We start from the raw sequence: 18,840 nt of genomic DNA on the forward strand, positions 1-18,840 counted from the left end.
AAACCCCATTGTCTCAGCCCAAAATCTCCTTAAGCTGATAAGCAACTTCAGCAAAGTCTCAGGATACAAAATCAATGTATAAAAATCACAAGCATTCTTATACACCAATAACAGACAAACAGAGAGCCAAATCATGAGCAAACTCCCATTCCCAGTTGCTTCAAAGAGAATAAAATACCTAGGAATCCACCTTACAAGAGACGTGAAGGACCTCTTCAAGGAGAACTACAAAACACTGCTCAAGGAAATAAAAGAGGATACAAACAAATGGAAGAACATTCCATGCTCATGGGTAGGAAGAATCAATATCATGAAAATGGCCATACTGCCCAAGGTAATGTATAGATTCAATGCCATCCCCATCAAGCTACCAATGACTTTCTTCACAGAATTGGAAAAAACTACTTTAAAGTTCATACGGAACCAAAAAAGAGCCTGCATTGCCAAGTCAATCCTAAGCCAAAAGAACAAAGCTGGAGGCATCACATTACCTGACTTCAAACTATACTACAAGGCTACAGTAACCAAAACAGCATGGTACTGGTACCAAAACAGAGATATAGATCAATGGAACAGAACAGAGCCCTCAGAAATAACGCCGCATATCTACAACTATCTGATCTTTGACAAACCTGAGAAAAACAAGCAATGGGGAAAGGATTCCCTATTTAATAAATGGTGCTGGGAAAACTGGCTAGCCATATGTAGAAAGCTGAAACTGGATCCCTTCTTTACACCTTATACAAAAATCAATTCAAGATGGATTAAAGACTTAAACGTTAGACCTAAAACCATAAAAACCCTAGAAGAAAACCTAGGCATTACCATTCAGGACATAGGCATGGGCAAGGAATTCATGTCTAAAACACCAAAAGCAATAGCAACAAAAGCCAAAATTGACAAATGGGATCTAATTAAACTGAAGAGCTTCTGCACAGCAAAGAAAACGACCATCAGAGTGAACAGGCAACCCACAAAATTGGACAAAATTTTTGCAACCTACTCATCTGACAAAGGGCTAATATCCAGAATCTACAAAGAACTCAAACAAATTTACAAGAAAAAAACAGACAACCCCATCAAAGAGTGGGCAAAGGATATGAACAGACACTTCTCAAAAGAAGACATTTATGCACCCAAAAAGCACATGAAAAAATGCTCATCATCATTGGCCATCAGAGAAATGCAAATCAAAACCACAATGAGATACCATCTCACACCAGTTACAATGGCAATCATTAAAAAGTCAGGAAACAACAGGTGCTAGAGAGGATATGGAGAAATAGGAACACTTTTACACTGTTGGCAGCACTGTAAACTAGTTCAACCATTGTGGAAGTCAGTGTGGTGATTCCTCAGGGATCTAGAGCAAGAAATACCATTTGACCCAGCCATCCCATTACTGGGTATATACCTAAAGGACTATAAATCATGCTGCTATAAAGACACATGCACACGTATGTTTATTGTGGCACTATTCACAATAGCAAAGACTTGGAACCAACCCAAATGTCCAACAATGATAGACTGGCTTAAGAAAATGTGGCACATATACACCATGGAATACTATGCAGCCATAAAAAATGATGAGTTCATGTCCTTTGTAGGGACATGGGTGAAATTGGAAATCATCATTCTCAGTAAACTATCGCAAGAACAAAAAACCAAACACCACATATTCTCACTCATAGGTGGGAAGTGAACAATGAGAACACACGGAAACAGGAAGGGGAACATCACACTCTGGGGACTGTTGTGGGGTGGGGGGAGGGGGGAGGGATAGCACTGGGAGATATACGAAATGCTAGATGATGAGTTAGTGGGTGCAGCGCACCAGCATGTCACATGTATACATATATAACTAACCTGCACATTGTGCACATGTACCCTAAAACTTAAAGTATAATACAAATAAAAATTTAAAAAATATATATAATATATAATATATAGTATAATATATAATTTCTATAATATATGATGTAATATATAATTTATATATTATGTAATATATAATATGCATACAATTTATATGTCATATTATATATAATGTATATTATATATGATATATAATATATATGATATATAATTTATGATATATATTATATATGATGTATAATATATATTAAATATGATATACATCATATCATATATATTGTATATTATATATACTATATATTATATAATATATAATATGTAATATATGAAATATATATTATATGTTATATAATATATTATATATTATATGTTATATTATATATAATACATATTGTATGTTATATATAATATATATTGTATGTTATATATAATACATATTGTATGTTATATTATATATAATACATATCATATGTTATATATAATACATATATCTTATATTATATATAATACATATATCTTATATTATATATAATACATATTATATCTTCTTTATAATACATATTATATCTTATATTATATGTAATACATATTATATCTTATATATAATATGTATTATATAACATATATAATATTGTATATATAACTATATATTAATTGTATATATAAAATATATATTATATATAGTATGTTAAATATAATGTACTATATTTAATATAATATATAAAATATATAATCCAATATAAAATGTATTAATATATAGTAATATAATATATAATAATATAATACACAATAATACAATATATAATATATATAATATATTATATTTATATGATACAAATATATGGCATATAAATATAATAAATTTAATATAATATTACATTAAATATATGTTATTTAATGTAATATTATATTTAATATATAATATGATTTATATTTAATCTATATACACTTAATATTATATATTTTATATATTAATAATATATAATATATATTTAATATAATATATTATATTTCATTAATATATCTTTTATATAATATATTATATTTAATTAATAGATATTTAATATAATATGTTATATTTAATTAATCTATATTTAATATAATATGTTACATTTAATTAATATATATTTAATATGAGTTGTATTTAATTAATATATAACATAATAAATTATATTTAATTAATATATATTTAATATAATAGATTATGTTTAATATAACATATATGAAATATAATATATATTTCATATATTATATAAAATATAATATCTATTTAATATAATATATAAAATAGAATATATGTCATATATTATATTAAATATAATATATATTTAATATATTATATTACATATAATGTATATTAATATATATTAGTATATATTAATATATATTCAATGTAATATATATTTCATATAATATATTATATGAAATATAATTTATATTTAGTATAATATATCATATTAAATATGAATTATATTAAAAATAAATTATATTTTATATAATACATTATATTCACTATAAAATGTATTTATATAATTTATATTTAATATAATATATCATATTAAATCTGAATTATATTAAAAATAAATTATATTTTATATAATACATTATATTAACTATAAAATGTATTTAGTATAATGTATTATATAAAATATAATGTATAATTAATGTAATATATTATGTTAAATATGATATCTATTTAATATAACATATTATATTTAATTAATCTATATAATGCTATATATAATATATCATATTTCATATAATATATTATATTTAATTTATATATACTGATTAAAATATATTATATTTAATATAATATAGATTTATATAATATATTGTATTTAATTAATATATATTTAATACAATATATTATATTTAATATGATCTATATTTAATACAATGTATCATATTTAATATATATGTGTAATACTATGTATCATATTTAATGTGATATATATTTAATACAATATATCATATTTACTATAATGTGTATGAAATACAATATATTCTATTTAATATAATATATTAAATACAATATATTTGATTAATACCTATTAAATACAATACATCATATTTAATTAATATATATAATACAATATATTATATTTATTTAACATAAATTTAATACAATACATTATATTTATTTAACTCATATGTATTTAATACATATTTAATATGATATATTATATTTAATACAATATATATTTAATATATTGTATTAAATATATTTATTATATGTATTTAACATAATATTTATTAAATATATATATTAAATATAATATAGGAAATATATATAATATATTAAATATAATATATGGAATATATATTATATTAAATATACATTATATTTTATATTATATTGAATATATATTATATTAATTATAATTTATCATATTAAATAAATATTATATTAAATATAATATACTACATTAAATACATATTATGTTAAATATAATATATAACATATATAATATATATATTATATATAATAGTATATGTAGTATATGATATATATTACATATTATATGTAATATAATATATATAATATACTAATATAATATATTTATATATAATATATATAATATACTAATATATTAAGATATATATTATAAATATATATGTAATATACTATAGATACACTATATATATTATATGTAATCTACTATATGTGTATAATATATATATTATATTATATGTAATATGTATGTCATATATATGATATAATATATATCATATGTAATATATATGTTATATATAGTATATGTATTATACTATATATAAGATATATACATTATATTATATGTAATATACTATATAATATACTAATATGATATATTAAAGTATATTATATATAATATATGTAATATACTATATATACTATATAGATTACATGTAATATACTATATTTAGTATATTACATGTTATATATTATATATATTACATATAATATAATATTATATACTATACATAATTTATTATATATTTTAGAATTATATGTTATATATATTATTATTTAATATATAATTTATATCTTATATATATTATTATACAATATTATACATCTTAAAAATAAAATAGTAATATATTTTGTATAATTAGTATATAATATGTAACATTACATTATATAATATATAATACATATAATATATTTTATAATATAATATATATTACATATTATCTGTAATATATATTATAGATAATATTATATAGTATCTGTAATATATATTCTATATAATAATATGTATTAGCGATTATATATAATATATAATATTATATATTATCTATAATAGATATAATAGTATATAATATTATAGATAACATATAATATCATCTATTATCGATATTATCTATAATAGATAATATATACTATTATATATTATCTATAATAGATAATAGATGATATTATATGTTATCTATAATAGATAATAGATGATAATATACATTACCTATAAGACAACAGATAATATACGTTACCTATAAGATAACAGATAATATACGTTACCTATAAGATGACAGATAATATACGTTACCTATGTGATAACAGCTAATATACGTTACCTATATGATAACAGATAATATACGTTACCTATAAGATAACAGATAATATACGTCACCTATATGATAACATATAATATACGTTACCTATAAGATAACAGATAATATACGTTACCTATAAGATAACAGATAATGTACGTTACCTATCAGATAGCAGATAATGTACGTTACCTATCAGATAACAGATAATGTACAGTATCTGTAAGATAACAGATAATGTACGGTATCTATAAGATAACAGATAATGTACGGTATCTATAAGATAACAGATAATGTATGCTATCTATAAGATAACAGATAATGTATGCTATCTATAAGATAACAGATAATGTACGGTATCTATAAGATAACAGATAATATACGCTATCTATAACAGATAATATATGCTATCTATAACAGATAATATATGCTATCTACAAGATGAGAGATAATATATGCTATCTACAAGATGACAGATAATATATGCTATCTACAAGATGACAGATAATATATGCTATCTACAAGATGACAGATAATATATGCTATCTACAAGATGACGGATAGTATATGCTATCTACAAGATGACGGATAATATATGCTACCTACAAGATGACAGATGATAATATATGCTACCCACAAGATGACGGACAGCCTACGCTACCCACAAGACGACGGACAGCCTACGCTACCCACAAGACGACGGACAGCCTACGCTACCCACAAGACGACGGGTAGCGTATGCTACCTAGAAGACGACAGGTAGCGTATGCTACCTAGAAGATGACGGGTAGCGTATGCTACCGACAAGATGACGGGTAGCGTATGCTACCGACAAGATGACGGGTAGCGTATGCTACCTACAAGATGACGGGTAGTGTATGCTACCTACAAGATGACGCATAGTGTATGTTATCTACAAGATGACGCATAGTGTATGTTATCTATAAGATGATATATGTTATCTATAAGATGATATATGTTATCTATAAGATGATATATGTTATCTATAAGATGATATATGTTATCTATAAGATAATAGATGATATATGTTATCTATAAGATAATAGATAATATATAATATATATTATCTATAATATAATATAATAGATAATATATATTATCTATACTATAATATAATAGATAATTTATATTATCTATAATGTAAATTATCTATAATATAATATAAGAGATAATATACATTATCTATAATATAATATAATATATAATAATATAATATAACATATGTATTATAATATAATATAATATAACATATGTAGTATAATAAAATATATTATATATACTATATATAAAATAATATAATATAATATATAATAATATATATTATATATATTTATTATATATAGATTATATTACTATATATAATATAATATAATATATTGTATAATATAATATATAAAATATATATTATATATTATATTAATATTAATATCATATATATTAACTTAATATATATGATATTAATATTAATATAATATATATTATATTATATATTATATTCAATATATATTTGAAATATATGTTATATATTATATGTAATATATATTAAATATATTATATATATTCTATTATACATTTAATATTTAATATATTTAATAATATTTAATATATTTAATATTTTGTATATACATTAAGTTAATATATATTAATTTAATATTAAATTAAAGATTTTAAAATCTTTAATGGATTTTAAAAATGATTTCTTTTATCAGCCCCAAAAATATACATTGAAGAAAAAAGAACTGAATACTAAAATGCTGAAAACCAAACAAACATTTGTTCAATGTTTATGTATTTTGTAAAATATGAAAATAAAACATTGACATCTATGTTATTGTTATACTTATTTTTATTATGCTTAATGTAATCCATTAATCATATATGATAATTATTATAAGTATGGCACAACTTAAATAACTCCAGGAAATTATTCTCCCACTTGTCAGATACATTTTAAGAAATTAATCTTTATATTTGAATTCTGCCAGGCTATCGGAAATCACCCCTTTTATAAACTTGATAAAGCAACAATAATGATTTTCGCACTTTAATGAAATTATTCCTAATCTAACTGTTAATATTGTCTAAAATTTGACAAATTTTGTCATGTTTTCAAAAGAAGTTTTTTAAAGAAGTTTTACAAAAAGGAAGATTTGGTTCATTTTTTCAACTCCCATTGTGTGATACAGCCTATGTCTTTGAAGAGTAAAGTCTGGCAGCTCAGCAAAGTGAAAGTTTCCTATTTATCTTCTGACTAGCCCCAGTGTAAGATTCTTTATGCTGCTCGCATTTGTGAAACCAGAACCTGAGGAGGTCTACCTTTTGAATAACAAGAAGAGAAGAGGAGTCTAGTGGCTAAATTATTACCCTGATATCAGCACTTCAGGAATTCTATCTTTATCTAGCTCTTTCACTTAATCATTTAACTGTTCTCATCCTGCTCGTTGTGTAGAAAAAGAAAATAATATTTTGCCCATGTCTTTTAAATGTTCTATGGCTTAATTATTGTTTGCAAACTTTTCTGAGCTTTCTGAAGAACGGTAGACATAATTATTCAGTCTTACAGATATACTCTGCTTAAGAGTTTTTCTGACTGCTGATTTGAAGATTATCCAAATTCATCCCAGGGATGCATGAGAGGTTTTGTAATGCTGATTACATATCACTGGGGAACAAATTAAGCCCATAAAATGCCTAGCATATCAATCTCAAATCACACTCTACTTGAACTAGGGGCCCTGTGTTTTATTTACTAGATGAGCACTTTCCTCTCCAGATGAATTAGCTCTTCTACAATGCGTTATTTGGTATAGTGGGGCCTTAGCAGGCAGGGGATTTTGTACTTTTTGACAAAAGGATACTTGTTGATGCCTAGGTTGTGGGCCTATTTTAAAACTGTTAAATGAAAGATCAGCATGCAATATTTATTATACTATTTTTAAAGAGCAGGTTAACCCCAAGATTAAATGTTAAAATTTATAAGGAAACTTGAGAAAGCAATGTGAGCATATTTATTGAATCTTACTTTCATTTCCTGAAATTCATATAAATAAAAACGCTGGTAAGTAAGGATAAATAAGAAAGACCCATCATTTGGAAGAAATTTGAACAAATTTTGGTAAATCCACACTAGGGTGAAAATTGCTAGCTGTCCACCAAAATCGATTCTCTTCTTCTTCCATAGTAATCAAGTCATAGCTGGAATGTGACTGCCTGGCTGATCTTCCAAGGTCCCCTTGCATCTATGTGTGGCCTTATGAATCAATCCTTGCCAATGGAAAGTGAATGGAAGTGATGTGTGTCAGTCCCAGGACTGACCATACACCTCCTGCATGTGCTCCTTTATGCTATTTCTTCAGTTCAGGATGGGAATGGGAATGCCCAGAGCAACTTTGGAAGCTATATGCTGAGGATGCTAGAACTGCCATCAGCCTGGGACCCTGAACAACTGTATGAAACCAGGTACCTGTGGGTGGGAAAAAAACTGGCTGGAACTATTAGATGAAAGAAAAATAAACATGTTTTTGGTCATTGCAATGTTGAGATCTCTCTTTAGTAGCAGTTTAGTTATTTACCCTAATTAATACACATACTATGGAATATTATGTAATCGTTAATAGGTTACATAGGGAAACAACTGAATGGGGGGCTTTTGTTACATAGGGAAAGTAAATGCAAAGAAGTTTATATAATGTGATCTAACTATTGTAAAATAAATATAGAAGCATATAACCCAGCAGGATATACAGAGGAGGTGGAAATTGAACAACCAACCAACAAATCAAGGGGAAGTCAGTAAGGAAGGAATTTCATAGGTGCTATGTAAGGTAGGTTCTGAAAGGAACAGTAGGGAGCATACTTGGGTCATCTTTTTCAAATTCTATGACTTCTGAGTCCATTATGATCTTTTATTCTATGTTTCAAATGTCTACGTAGCATCATCATCTGGATATTCTGCAGGTATTTTATATATAAAAATGTATTCTCTTTCTCCTTTTGAGAAACAATAAGCATATGTTAAGCAAGTAGTTTTGACCACCTATAAAGTTTCAGGACTTGTGATATACATGCTGGGTGATACAGAAATTAAAAGAAAATGATCCTTGCCTTTCAGAAGTACATAATCAAATGAAAAAGGAGCCATAAAGAGATAATGTCAAGAAAACGTAGTAAATATGCTTTGATATAGTTATGCACAGAGAAATGTAGATTTGAAGAAGGGTCTCTTAAATCAATTTCAGATGTTAGGCTGATTTTCAGGGCGAAGCACAAAGTAGCATCCCTGAGCCTGATGCATCTTTGTGCATTAGTGACACATTGTCTTAATGCTTTATGCAAATTTGTGATGTGCTATTAATATTAATTTACATGTTAGGAGGTAAATATGTGTTATGTTTATGCCTCCATTCCCAGGCAAAGTACCAGGCACACAGTGTGCTAGGGAATAAGGTGAAGTGATGGTTCTTGTCCTCAAAGAACTCAAAGACTTGTGGTAGGTAAAGATGTGTAAGTTAAGTTGTCATAAAGTGTTAAACTGAGTTTCAGAGAGCATCCTTTTTATTGTAACAAATATTGACAAAGATTAAAATATAGTTAATCCCAGTGGAGGGCTGCTCTGTAACATTCCATGTAGTACAACTTGGCTCTGGGGTTTTTCTTATCAACACTCTTATCCTCTGGATTCAGGGGTGTATTGAGAACTGAGGATGCTGAGAGCAGGAATCAGACCCTTGAGAAGTGTGGGAGGAAAGGGTGCTTAATAGATTCCTTGAAAATGCACCCAACCCAAACACATGGGACAAAACCAGACATAAACATTATAAGGTTATCTACTTCGTTATTTATCCTTATGTTCATATTTCTTGAGTACTGAAGGCAAGAATTGCAACTTTCCACTTTCAAATGCTTTCAAAACCATTCAAAAGAGGACAATACGCCTTTCCAGCCCCGGTACCGGACCCTGCGGCCGCAGAGATGTTGATGCCTAAGAAGAACCGGATTGCCATTTATGAACTCCTTTTTAAGGAGGGAGTCATGGTGGCCAAGAAGGATGTCCACATGCCTAAGCACCCGGAGCTGGCAGACAAGAATGTGCCCAACCTTCATGTCATGAAGGCCATGCAGTCTCTCAAGTCCCGAGGCTACGTGAAGGAACAGTTTGCCTGGAGACATTTCTACTGGTACCTTACCAATGAGGGTATCCAGTATCTCCGTGATTACCTTCATCTGCCCCCGGAGATTGTGCCTGCCACCCTACGCCGTAGCCGTCCAGAGACTGGCAGGCCTCGGCCTAAAGGTCTGGAGGGTGAGCGACCTGCGAGACTCACAAGAGGGGAAGCTGACAGAGATACCTACAGACTGAGTGCTGTGCCACCTGGTGCCGACAAGAAAGCCGAGGCTGGGGCTGGGTCAGCAACCGAATTCCAGTTTAGAGGCGGATTTGGTCGTGGACGTGGTCAGCCACCTCAGTAAAATTGGAGAGGATTCTTTTGCATTGAATAAACTTACAGCCAAAAAACCTTAAAAAAAAAAAAAAAAAAAGAGGACAATACTTGATGGGTGGTATTTTAAGTGCTTAGTGAAATTTTGTTGGAACTGATACTCCATTTTTCTCTTCTGAATAATGACCCCAGAGAGAGAAATAATCTTAGAACCATAGAGCGATAAACATTCACAGTTGGAGGTATTTAAAGGTCATCCAGTTTAACCATTCATTGATGCTTTAGCTCAAGTTTTTTATTATGACATTTCATATCTTCCATAGATGTGAAATCACCTGCTATAGAAAGATGATCAAGTAGCAACGGTTTAAGAGCCCAATGGGTGTAATTGATATCTGTATGGTGCCAATATTAGCTTGCCAGGACTGCTGTAATAAGTACCACAGATTGGGTGGTTTAAGCAACAGAAATTTATGATTTGCAGTTCTGGAGGCTAGAAGTCTGAGATCAAGCTATGGATAGGTTTGGTTTCTTCTGAGGGCTTTGAGGAAAGGATCTGTTCCATGCCTTTCCCAGCTCCTGGTGGTTTACTGACAATCTTTGGGATTCATTTACCTGTAGAAGTATCACCCTAATCTCTGCCTTCATTTTCACATCACTCCCGCTATATGTATGTCTGTGTCTAAATTTCCCTTTCTTATAAGAACACCAGTCATATTAGATTAGGGGACCATCCTACCCTAGTAGGAACCCTGTTAATTAATGATGTTTGCAGCAACCCTATTTCCAAATAAGGTCATATTCTGAGGTACTGGGGTTAGGACTTCAACATATACATTTAGAGGAGAACACAATTCAACCCATAACAGTGCCTTTAAAACCTAAGCCTATATTCAATACCTGACTCTCCCCAGAATACTCCATACAGGTTTTTACTTTTTTACACCTCTTATGTTATTGTTCCATATTGATAGATTTCTCTTCTGTTGTAATGCCGCTTCGTGCTGCTCTTATCTCTATTAAACACTTAGATAATTGTGATTTGAGATATAATTGTTTATGTGGCTAGAGTTTGGGATACAAAAATCAAACAACAGATAAAATGTCCAAATTTTAATTATTCTTTTATTCTCTCATTCAATACATATTTATCAAGAAAGCAATATATGTACCAAATGTTCTAGACACTGAGAATGTGGAGGTGAATACACGTGGCTAGCCAGGTCCCAACCCTCATGGAGCATACATTCTAGTGGGAGATGTGAGTGATTCCTCAGCTTCTATTCAAATTGTTTTGGAAAATTTATTAATAGATTAAGATAAATTCTGACTGGCTTCAGATGGTGTTGAGTGGCCTAAAGATGTAGGCCAAGACATCTTTCAGGATCACAGAGGCATTGTTTTATAATGTTTAAAAACTTAAAATTATATATTGAGTGTGAATTGGATATTGATTAGCTGTGTGACTTTGTGTAAACTACTTATCCTCTTTGAAATTCAAATTCTTTAATTTTTTTGTTCTTTTCAGTGTGATTTCTTCTTTAACCTATAAGTTATTTGCAATTTCTTTTTTTTTAGGTTTTGAACTAGTAAAATATACCAAATTTCACATTTACATCAGTATTCAGCCTGAATCTGCTCTGCCCACTTGATCTTACAAAGTCCAGATAGCTAAATGTCCATTTTATAGTCATTTCTGGCATGTTTTGTGTTCATGAAAGTTACCGTCTTATCATCATAACCATATGGGTAAATAAACAACAATTTTATTTGAATTTATATTACCTAAAAATTTCACTTTGAAATATAAGTAAGCATACATCTGTAATGAAACGAAAACATCTCATCATATGCTTTACATGTTGAAATCCCCATGAGTCACTTGGAAGTATAGTGTAAATTTATTACTGTTAGAGGGACATACTGAAAAACTGATAATTGTGAAACCTGCCAATTTATTTGTACAGACACTGAATATTAAGGATATGAAAATACTATAATAATTAGGGAAATGAATTTATTATTACAGAAATGCTAAGAGTATATTAGCTAATTTTAGGAAGAGCATTATACTCTTTATTTACCACAAATGTGTACTGCAGTGAAGTTATAATACAAGGCAGAAAAGTGAAAAATAGATTGTGATGCAATTTTTCCCAATTGAAGTAGTTGACATTAAATAAAACCTTTAAAGATTGTATTTTAAGGCCGGGCGCGGTGGCTCACGCCTGTAATCCCAGCACTTTGGGAGGCCGAGGCGGGCGGATCACGAGGTCAGGAGATCGAGACCATCCTGGCTAACACGGTGAAACCCCGTCTCTACTAAAAATACAAAAAATTAGCCGGGCGTGGTAGCGGGCGCCTGTAGTCCCAGCTACTCGGGAGGCTGAGGCAGGAGAATGGCGTGAACCCGGGAGGCGGAGCTTGCAGTGAGCCGAGATCACGCCACTGCACTCCAGCCTGGGCGACAGAGCGAGACTCCGTCTCAAAAAAAAAAAGATTGTATTTTAAGTTATTTAATATTAGATTCCTATGAGTTACCTAAATTCAGTGGTCAATTCAGTTCTTATGTAACTTGAAATATCAGCAATTGATACAGCTGATTACTGCTTCTTCCTTGAAATATTTTCTTCACTTGGATTTCAGGTCACTACACATTCTCCTACTGACAGACATCTATTTCCTCTACATTTTTTTTTCTCTATTATAAGTAAAGCTGCAATCAACACTTTCGTGCTTGTTCTTTATGGGCCTAAGTTTTCAATTTTTTCATACTCAGGACTGGAATTGCTAGACATAGGTGTATGTATAATTTTATTTTTAAAACCTGCTGTCGGGTGCGGTGGCTCATGCCTGCAGTCCCAGCACTTTGGGAGGCCAAGGCGGACGGATCATGAGGTCAAGAGACGGAGACCATCCTGGCCAACATGGTGAAACCCTGTCTCTACTAAAAATACAAAAATTAGCCAGGCGCGGTGGCGTGTGCCTGTAGTCTCAGCTGCTCGGGAGCGGAATCACTTGAATCCAGGAGGCGGAGGTTGCAGGGAGCCAAGATCATGCCACTGCACTCCAGCCTGGTGACACAGCGAGACTCCGTCTCCAAAACAAAACAAAATAAAACAAAAACCCTGCTGAACAGTTTTCTAAATTGGTTCTACCATTTTATACCCCCACCCACAGTATATGAGAGTTCCAGTTGCTCCTCATTCTCTTGGTAGGCAGTCTTTTTAATGGTAACTATTCTAGTGGGTGTGTAGTGATGTCTAATTGGCTTTAATTTATATTTCATCCATGCCAATGATTAAACATCTTTTCCTTTGTATATCTTCTTTTCTTTGTATACACAATTTTTGAAGTATCTGTCTAAATCCTTTTTCCCATTTTTAATTGGTTTGTCAGTCTTTTTTATCATTGATTTGTGAAACCTTGGTAATTTTTTTTTCAATTTGGCTTGTCTTTTTTTCTTAAATGTCTTTTGATAAGATAATTTTAATATTTATAATGCATGATTTATAATTTTTCTTTATGTTTAGTGTTCCATGAATTCTACTTAAAAAATTATTATCTAGCCCACCTATTTCTGGATTCTACTTTGTTCTGTTGTTCCATTTTTCTTCTATACTTATGTCAATATGACACCATCTTAATTACTCTGGTTTTATAGTTTTATAGTAATCATTGGAATCAGGCAATGTTTTTTTCTTCAACTTTGTTCTTCTTTCTTAAGATTGCTTTGGCCATTCTAGGTTGTTTGCATTTTTATATAAAGTTTAGTATCTGCTTGCCAATTTCTATAAAAAACCTGTTGGGATTTTGACTGGAATTGTATTGAGTCCATAGCTTAATATGGGGACAAATGCCATTTTTATAATATTGATGCTTTTAACCCATTGCTATGGTATATCTCGTTTCTTTAGGTTTTCCACAGTTTCTCTCAGCAATGTTCTGAAGTTGTCTAAATAGAAGTCTTTTATATCTTTTGTTAAATGCATTGCTGGTGTTTTGGATTTTTTTTATGGTACTCCTAACAAAATGTATTGATTTTTTTAAAATGTCAATCTCTAGTGCTTGTTGCTAGTATAAACAAATACAATTGATTTTGTATATTGACCTTGTATCCTAAGACTTGGCTGAATTCACATATTAGATCTATTAGTTTGTTTGGGTGAAATCCTTTGGATTTCCTAGGTATACATGTATTTCACTTGTAAATAAGTACAGTTTTACTTTTTCTTTCCCCATATTCATACCTTTTATTTAAAATGTTTGTCTTCTTGCATTAGGTAGAATCTCATTACAATGTTGAAGAGAAGTTCTGAGAGCAGATATACTTACGTTTTTTGTGTGACCTCAGTGACAAATTGTTCAATATTTTACTACTAAGTATAATATTTACTTTAGATTTTTTGTAGAAGTGCTCCATTAAATAAATAAAAGGATATTTCATTTTATTTCTAGTTTTCTGAGAGGTCTTTAAAATCATGAAGCAGTACTGGCTTTTGGCTAAACCTTTTATTGCAATTATTGCAATAATTATTTAGTCATTCTCTTGCATTATTGGAGTTAATTCTGCCTTTTCTTGATTGTCTTTTGGAATGAATTGATACTTCTTTATTAAGTACTTTTACATTTATATTAATGAGGGATATTGGACTGTTATGTTCTTTCCCTGTAATGTCATTGCCAAGATTTAACTTTAGGGTATTAGTTTCAAAATGAGTAAAAGTGTTCCTTCCTCTTCATTTTCTGAAAGTGCGTTGGTGATATTGGTATTTTTTTTTTTTTTTTTTTTTTTTTTTGCTTTATTGTTTGATAGACTTCACCATTGATGCCTTCTTGGCAGAAGCTTCCTTTTCAGGAAGGTTTTAAATTATTGATTTAATTTCTTTAATGGATGCAATGTAATATAGATTGTCTATTCTTTTGTTTTGAAAAGTTGAATGTTATTTGCTTTTTATATTTATTATTTTCTTATTGTTATCATTTTATTTCTTCTATTTATCTTGAGTTACTTTGTTATTCTTTCTCCAGCTTCTCAAAGTGAAAGCTTAGATCTTTGATTTTACACTTTTCTTGTTTTTTTAAGTAAACATTTAAAGCCCTAAATTTCTCTCTTAGCACCTCATTAGATGGCATGTCATACATTTTGACATGTTGTGTTTTTATTATGATTAAGTTAAAATACTTTCTAATGTGTATTTGTGATTTCCTCATCGACACTGGATTATTAAGAAGTGTATGCTTAATTTTGAAATATTTTGGGGGATAATCAAGATATATTATTGTTTTTGAGTTCTAATTAAACTCTTTTCTGGTCAAAGAATATGTTTTGTGTGCAAAAAACACTGCAAATTTTTAAGGCTTATTTTATATGCCTCATCATATGATCTATCTTGGTGAATATTCTATGTGCACTTGAAAAGCTTGTATATCCTCAGCTGCTGGGTGTGGTGCATTGTAATTTCATTAGGACAAATTTGTTGATAATGTTCAAATTCTTCTTCAAATTTATATTGATTGTTTGATCTAATTGTTTTATCAATCATTGATAGAAGAGTATTAAAGTTTCCAACAATAATTATTAATTATTTTTTCTCTTTAATTCTGTTAAATTTTCTTTCATTTACTTTGACTCTCTGTTGTTAGGTTAACATTAAGAATTGCTGTTTTCTTGATAAATTAGCCATTTTATCATTATGAAATGCCCCTCTTTTTCTTAGCAAATATTCTTTATTTTGAAATCTCTTTTGTTTAATATTAATTGGGTCATGCTATTTTTCTTTTGACTACTGTTTATATAGTGTGTATATATGTATATATATATATATACACACACACACACATACATACATATTTCCATCTTTTTTCTTTTAACTCATCTGTGACTTTCTACCCAGTCTTTCTCTTTACCTCCTTCTTAAGGTCAATAACTCACATATTTTCCATTTTGAGGCTGTTTTATGGATCTTTTAGGTGTGCTTCATTCTTTTTTATTCTTTTTGACCGTATTTCCAAATAGCCTGTATTTCCAAATAGCCTGTGTTTAAGCTTACTAATTTTTTCTTCTGCTTGATCAATTCTGCTTAGAGGCTGATGTATTCTTCAGTATGCCAATTGCATTTTTCACCTCCAGAATTTCTGCCTGATTCTTTTTAATTATTTCAATTTCTTTGTTAAATTTATCTGATAGGATTCTGAATTCCTTCTCTGTGCTATCTTGAATTCATTTGAGTTTCCTCGAAACAGTTATTTTGAATTCTCTGTCTGAAAGTTCACATATCTCTGTCTCTCTGAGATTGGTCCCTGGTGTCTTATTTAGTTCATTTGGTGAGTTTATGTTTTCCTGGATGGTGTTGATGCTTCTGATGTTCATTGGTGTCTGGGCATTGAAGAGTTAGGTATTTATTGTAGTATTCTCAGTATGGGCTTGTTTATACCCATCATTCTTGAGCAGGCTTTCTAGATATTTGAAGGGACTTGGATGTTGTGATCTAAGTTTTTGGTTACTGCAGCTATATCTGAATTAGAAGGCAACCCAAGCCCAGTAACACTGTAATTCTTGCACTCGTAGAGGTACTGACTTGGTAGTCTTGAATTTGATCTGGAAGAATTCTTTTGATTACCTGTCTTTTTATTATCTTGTGGCCTAGACAGCAGAGATTCTTCTTCTCTTCATTTACTTTCTCCCAATCAAATGGAATCTCTCTATGTGCTGAGCTACCTGGAGCTGGAAGAGGGGCACCAAAAGCACTCCTGTGGCCACCACTACTGGGACGGTGCTGGGTCAGACCTGAAGCCAGCACAGCATGGGGTCTTCTCCAAGGACCACTGTAACCACTACCTGGCTACCATCTATATTTGCTCAAGGTCCCAAGGCTCAACAATCAGCAAGTGGTGAAGCCAGCCAGTATTGTGTCCTTGCCTTCATGACAGCAAGTTCCTTTGGGCCCCAGATGGGTCTGGAGATGTATCCAGGAGCCAAGGCCTAGAGTAACAAATCTTAGAAATTTACCTGGTACTCTATTCTACTGTGGCTAAGCTGGGGCTAAAATCACAAGAGAAAGTCTTTCCATTCTTCCCTCCCCTTTCCCCAGGCCGAGAAGTCTCTCCCTGTGTCCACCACCACCACCGCAGGCCCATGGGAGTACTGCTAGGATGTTGCCGATGTTCACTTAAGGCCCAAGTGCTCTTCAGTCAGCTTGTGGTGAATGCTGCTAGGCCTGGGACTGATGCTACAGGGCAATGGGCTCCCCTCTGGCCCAGGGTAGGTCCAGAGATGCCATCCAAGAGCCAAGGCTAGAATCAGAGACCCCAAGATCCCCCTAGGTGTTCTTTCCCACCATGGCTGAGCTTGTGCATAAGCTGCAAGACAAAGTCCCACTTACTCTTCCCTTTGCTTTCTGAAGCAGAAGGAGTCTCTCTTCACAGCCACCATAGCTATGAATATGCTGGGTCACACCTGAAGTCAGCATGTCTCAGAGTCTCACCCAAGGCCCATGGCATGTTCTACCCAGTTACCACTGCTTATTATTTAGGGCCCAAGGACTCTTCACTCAGCAGGTAGTGAATACTGCCAGGACTGGGTTCTTCCCTTCAAGGAAGTGGGTTCCTTTTTGGCCTAGGTTGTGGGTAGACATGACATCTGGGGGTGAGGGCCTGGGATGGGGGCCTCATGACTCTCCCTGGTGCTCTATCCTATTGTGGCTGAGCTAGTATCCAAGTTGCAAGATAAAGTTCTCTTTACTCTTTCCTCTCCTCTCCTTAATTACAAGGAAGGGGTCTGTTTTGGAGCTGTCAGTTTCACTGCCTGGGATTAGGGGAGGGGTGTTGCAAGCACTCCCTTAGCCTCCCAAACTGGTATCTCACAGGTCACATATCTCCTAAGTCCACCGGCTCTGAGCCCAGCACAGCACAAAGACTTGCCTAGGAATTGCAGTCCTTATGGCCTGGACAACCTTTCAAGATTATTTAG

The 18,840-nt window shown here is 30.7% G+C and overlaps 1 protein-coding gene across 1 annotated transcript; it reads left to right on the forward strand.

The window, feature by feature from the left end:
• Positions 1–10,314: 10,314 nt before the first annotated feature.
• On the forward strand, positions 10,315–13,350 carry LOC100975166 (small ribosomal subunit protein eS10). Its single transcript, XM_003828399.6, has one exon. It carries the CDS (start codon positions 10,330–10,332, stop codon positions 10,897–10,899), a length of 570 nt encoding a protein of 189 aa, XP_003828447.2. The 5' UTR covers positions 10,315–10,329; the 3' UTR covers positions 10,900–13,350.
• Positions 13,351–18,840: the final 5,490 nt, after the last annotated feature.

This window comes from Pan paniscus, chromosome 9 (assembly GCF_029289425.2).
Source record: "Pan paniscus chromosome 9, NHGRI_mPanPan1-v2.0_pri, whole genome shotgun sequence".
Lineage (NCBI taxonomy): Eukaryota > Metazoa > Chordata > Mammalia > Primates > Hominidae > Pan > Pan paniscus.

Bases quoted from the DNA above. Each gene is read 5' to 3' on its own strand.
- LOC100975166 (XM_003828399.6), top strand. From the start codon at position 10,330: ATGCTTTCAAAACCATTCAAAAGAGGACAATACGCCTTTCCAGCCCCG.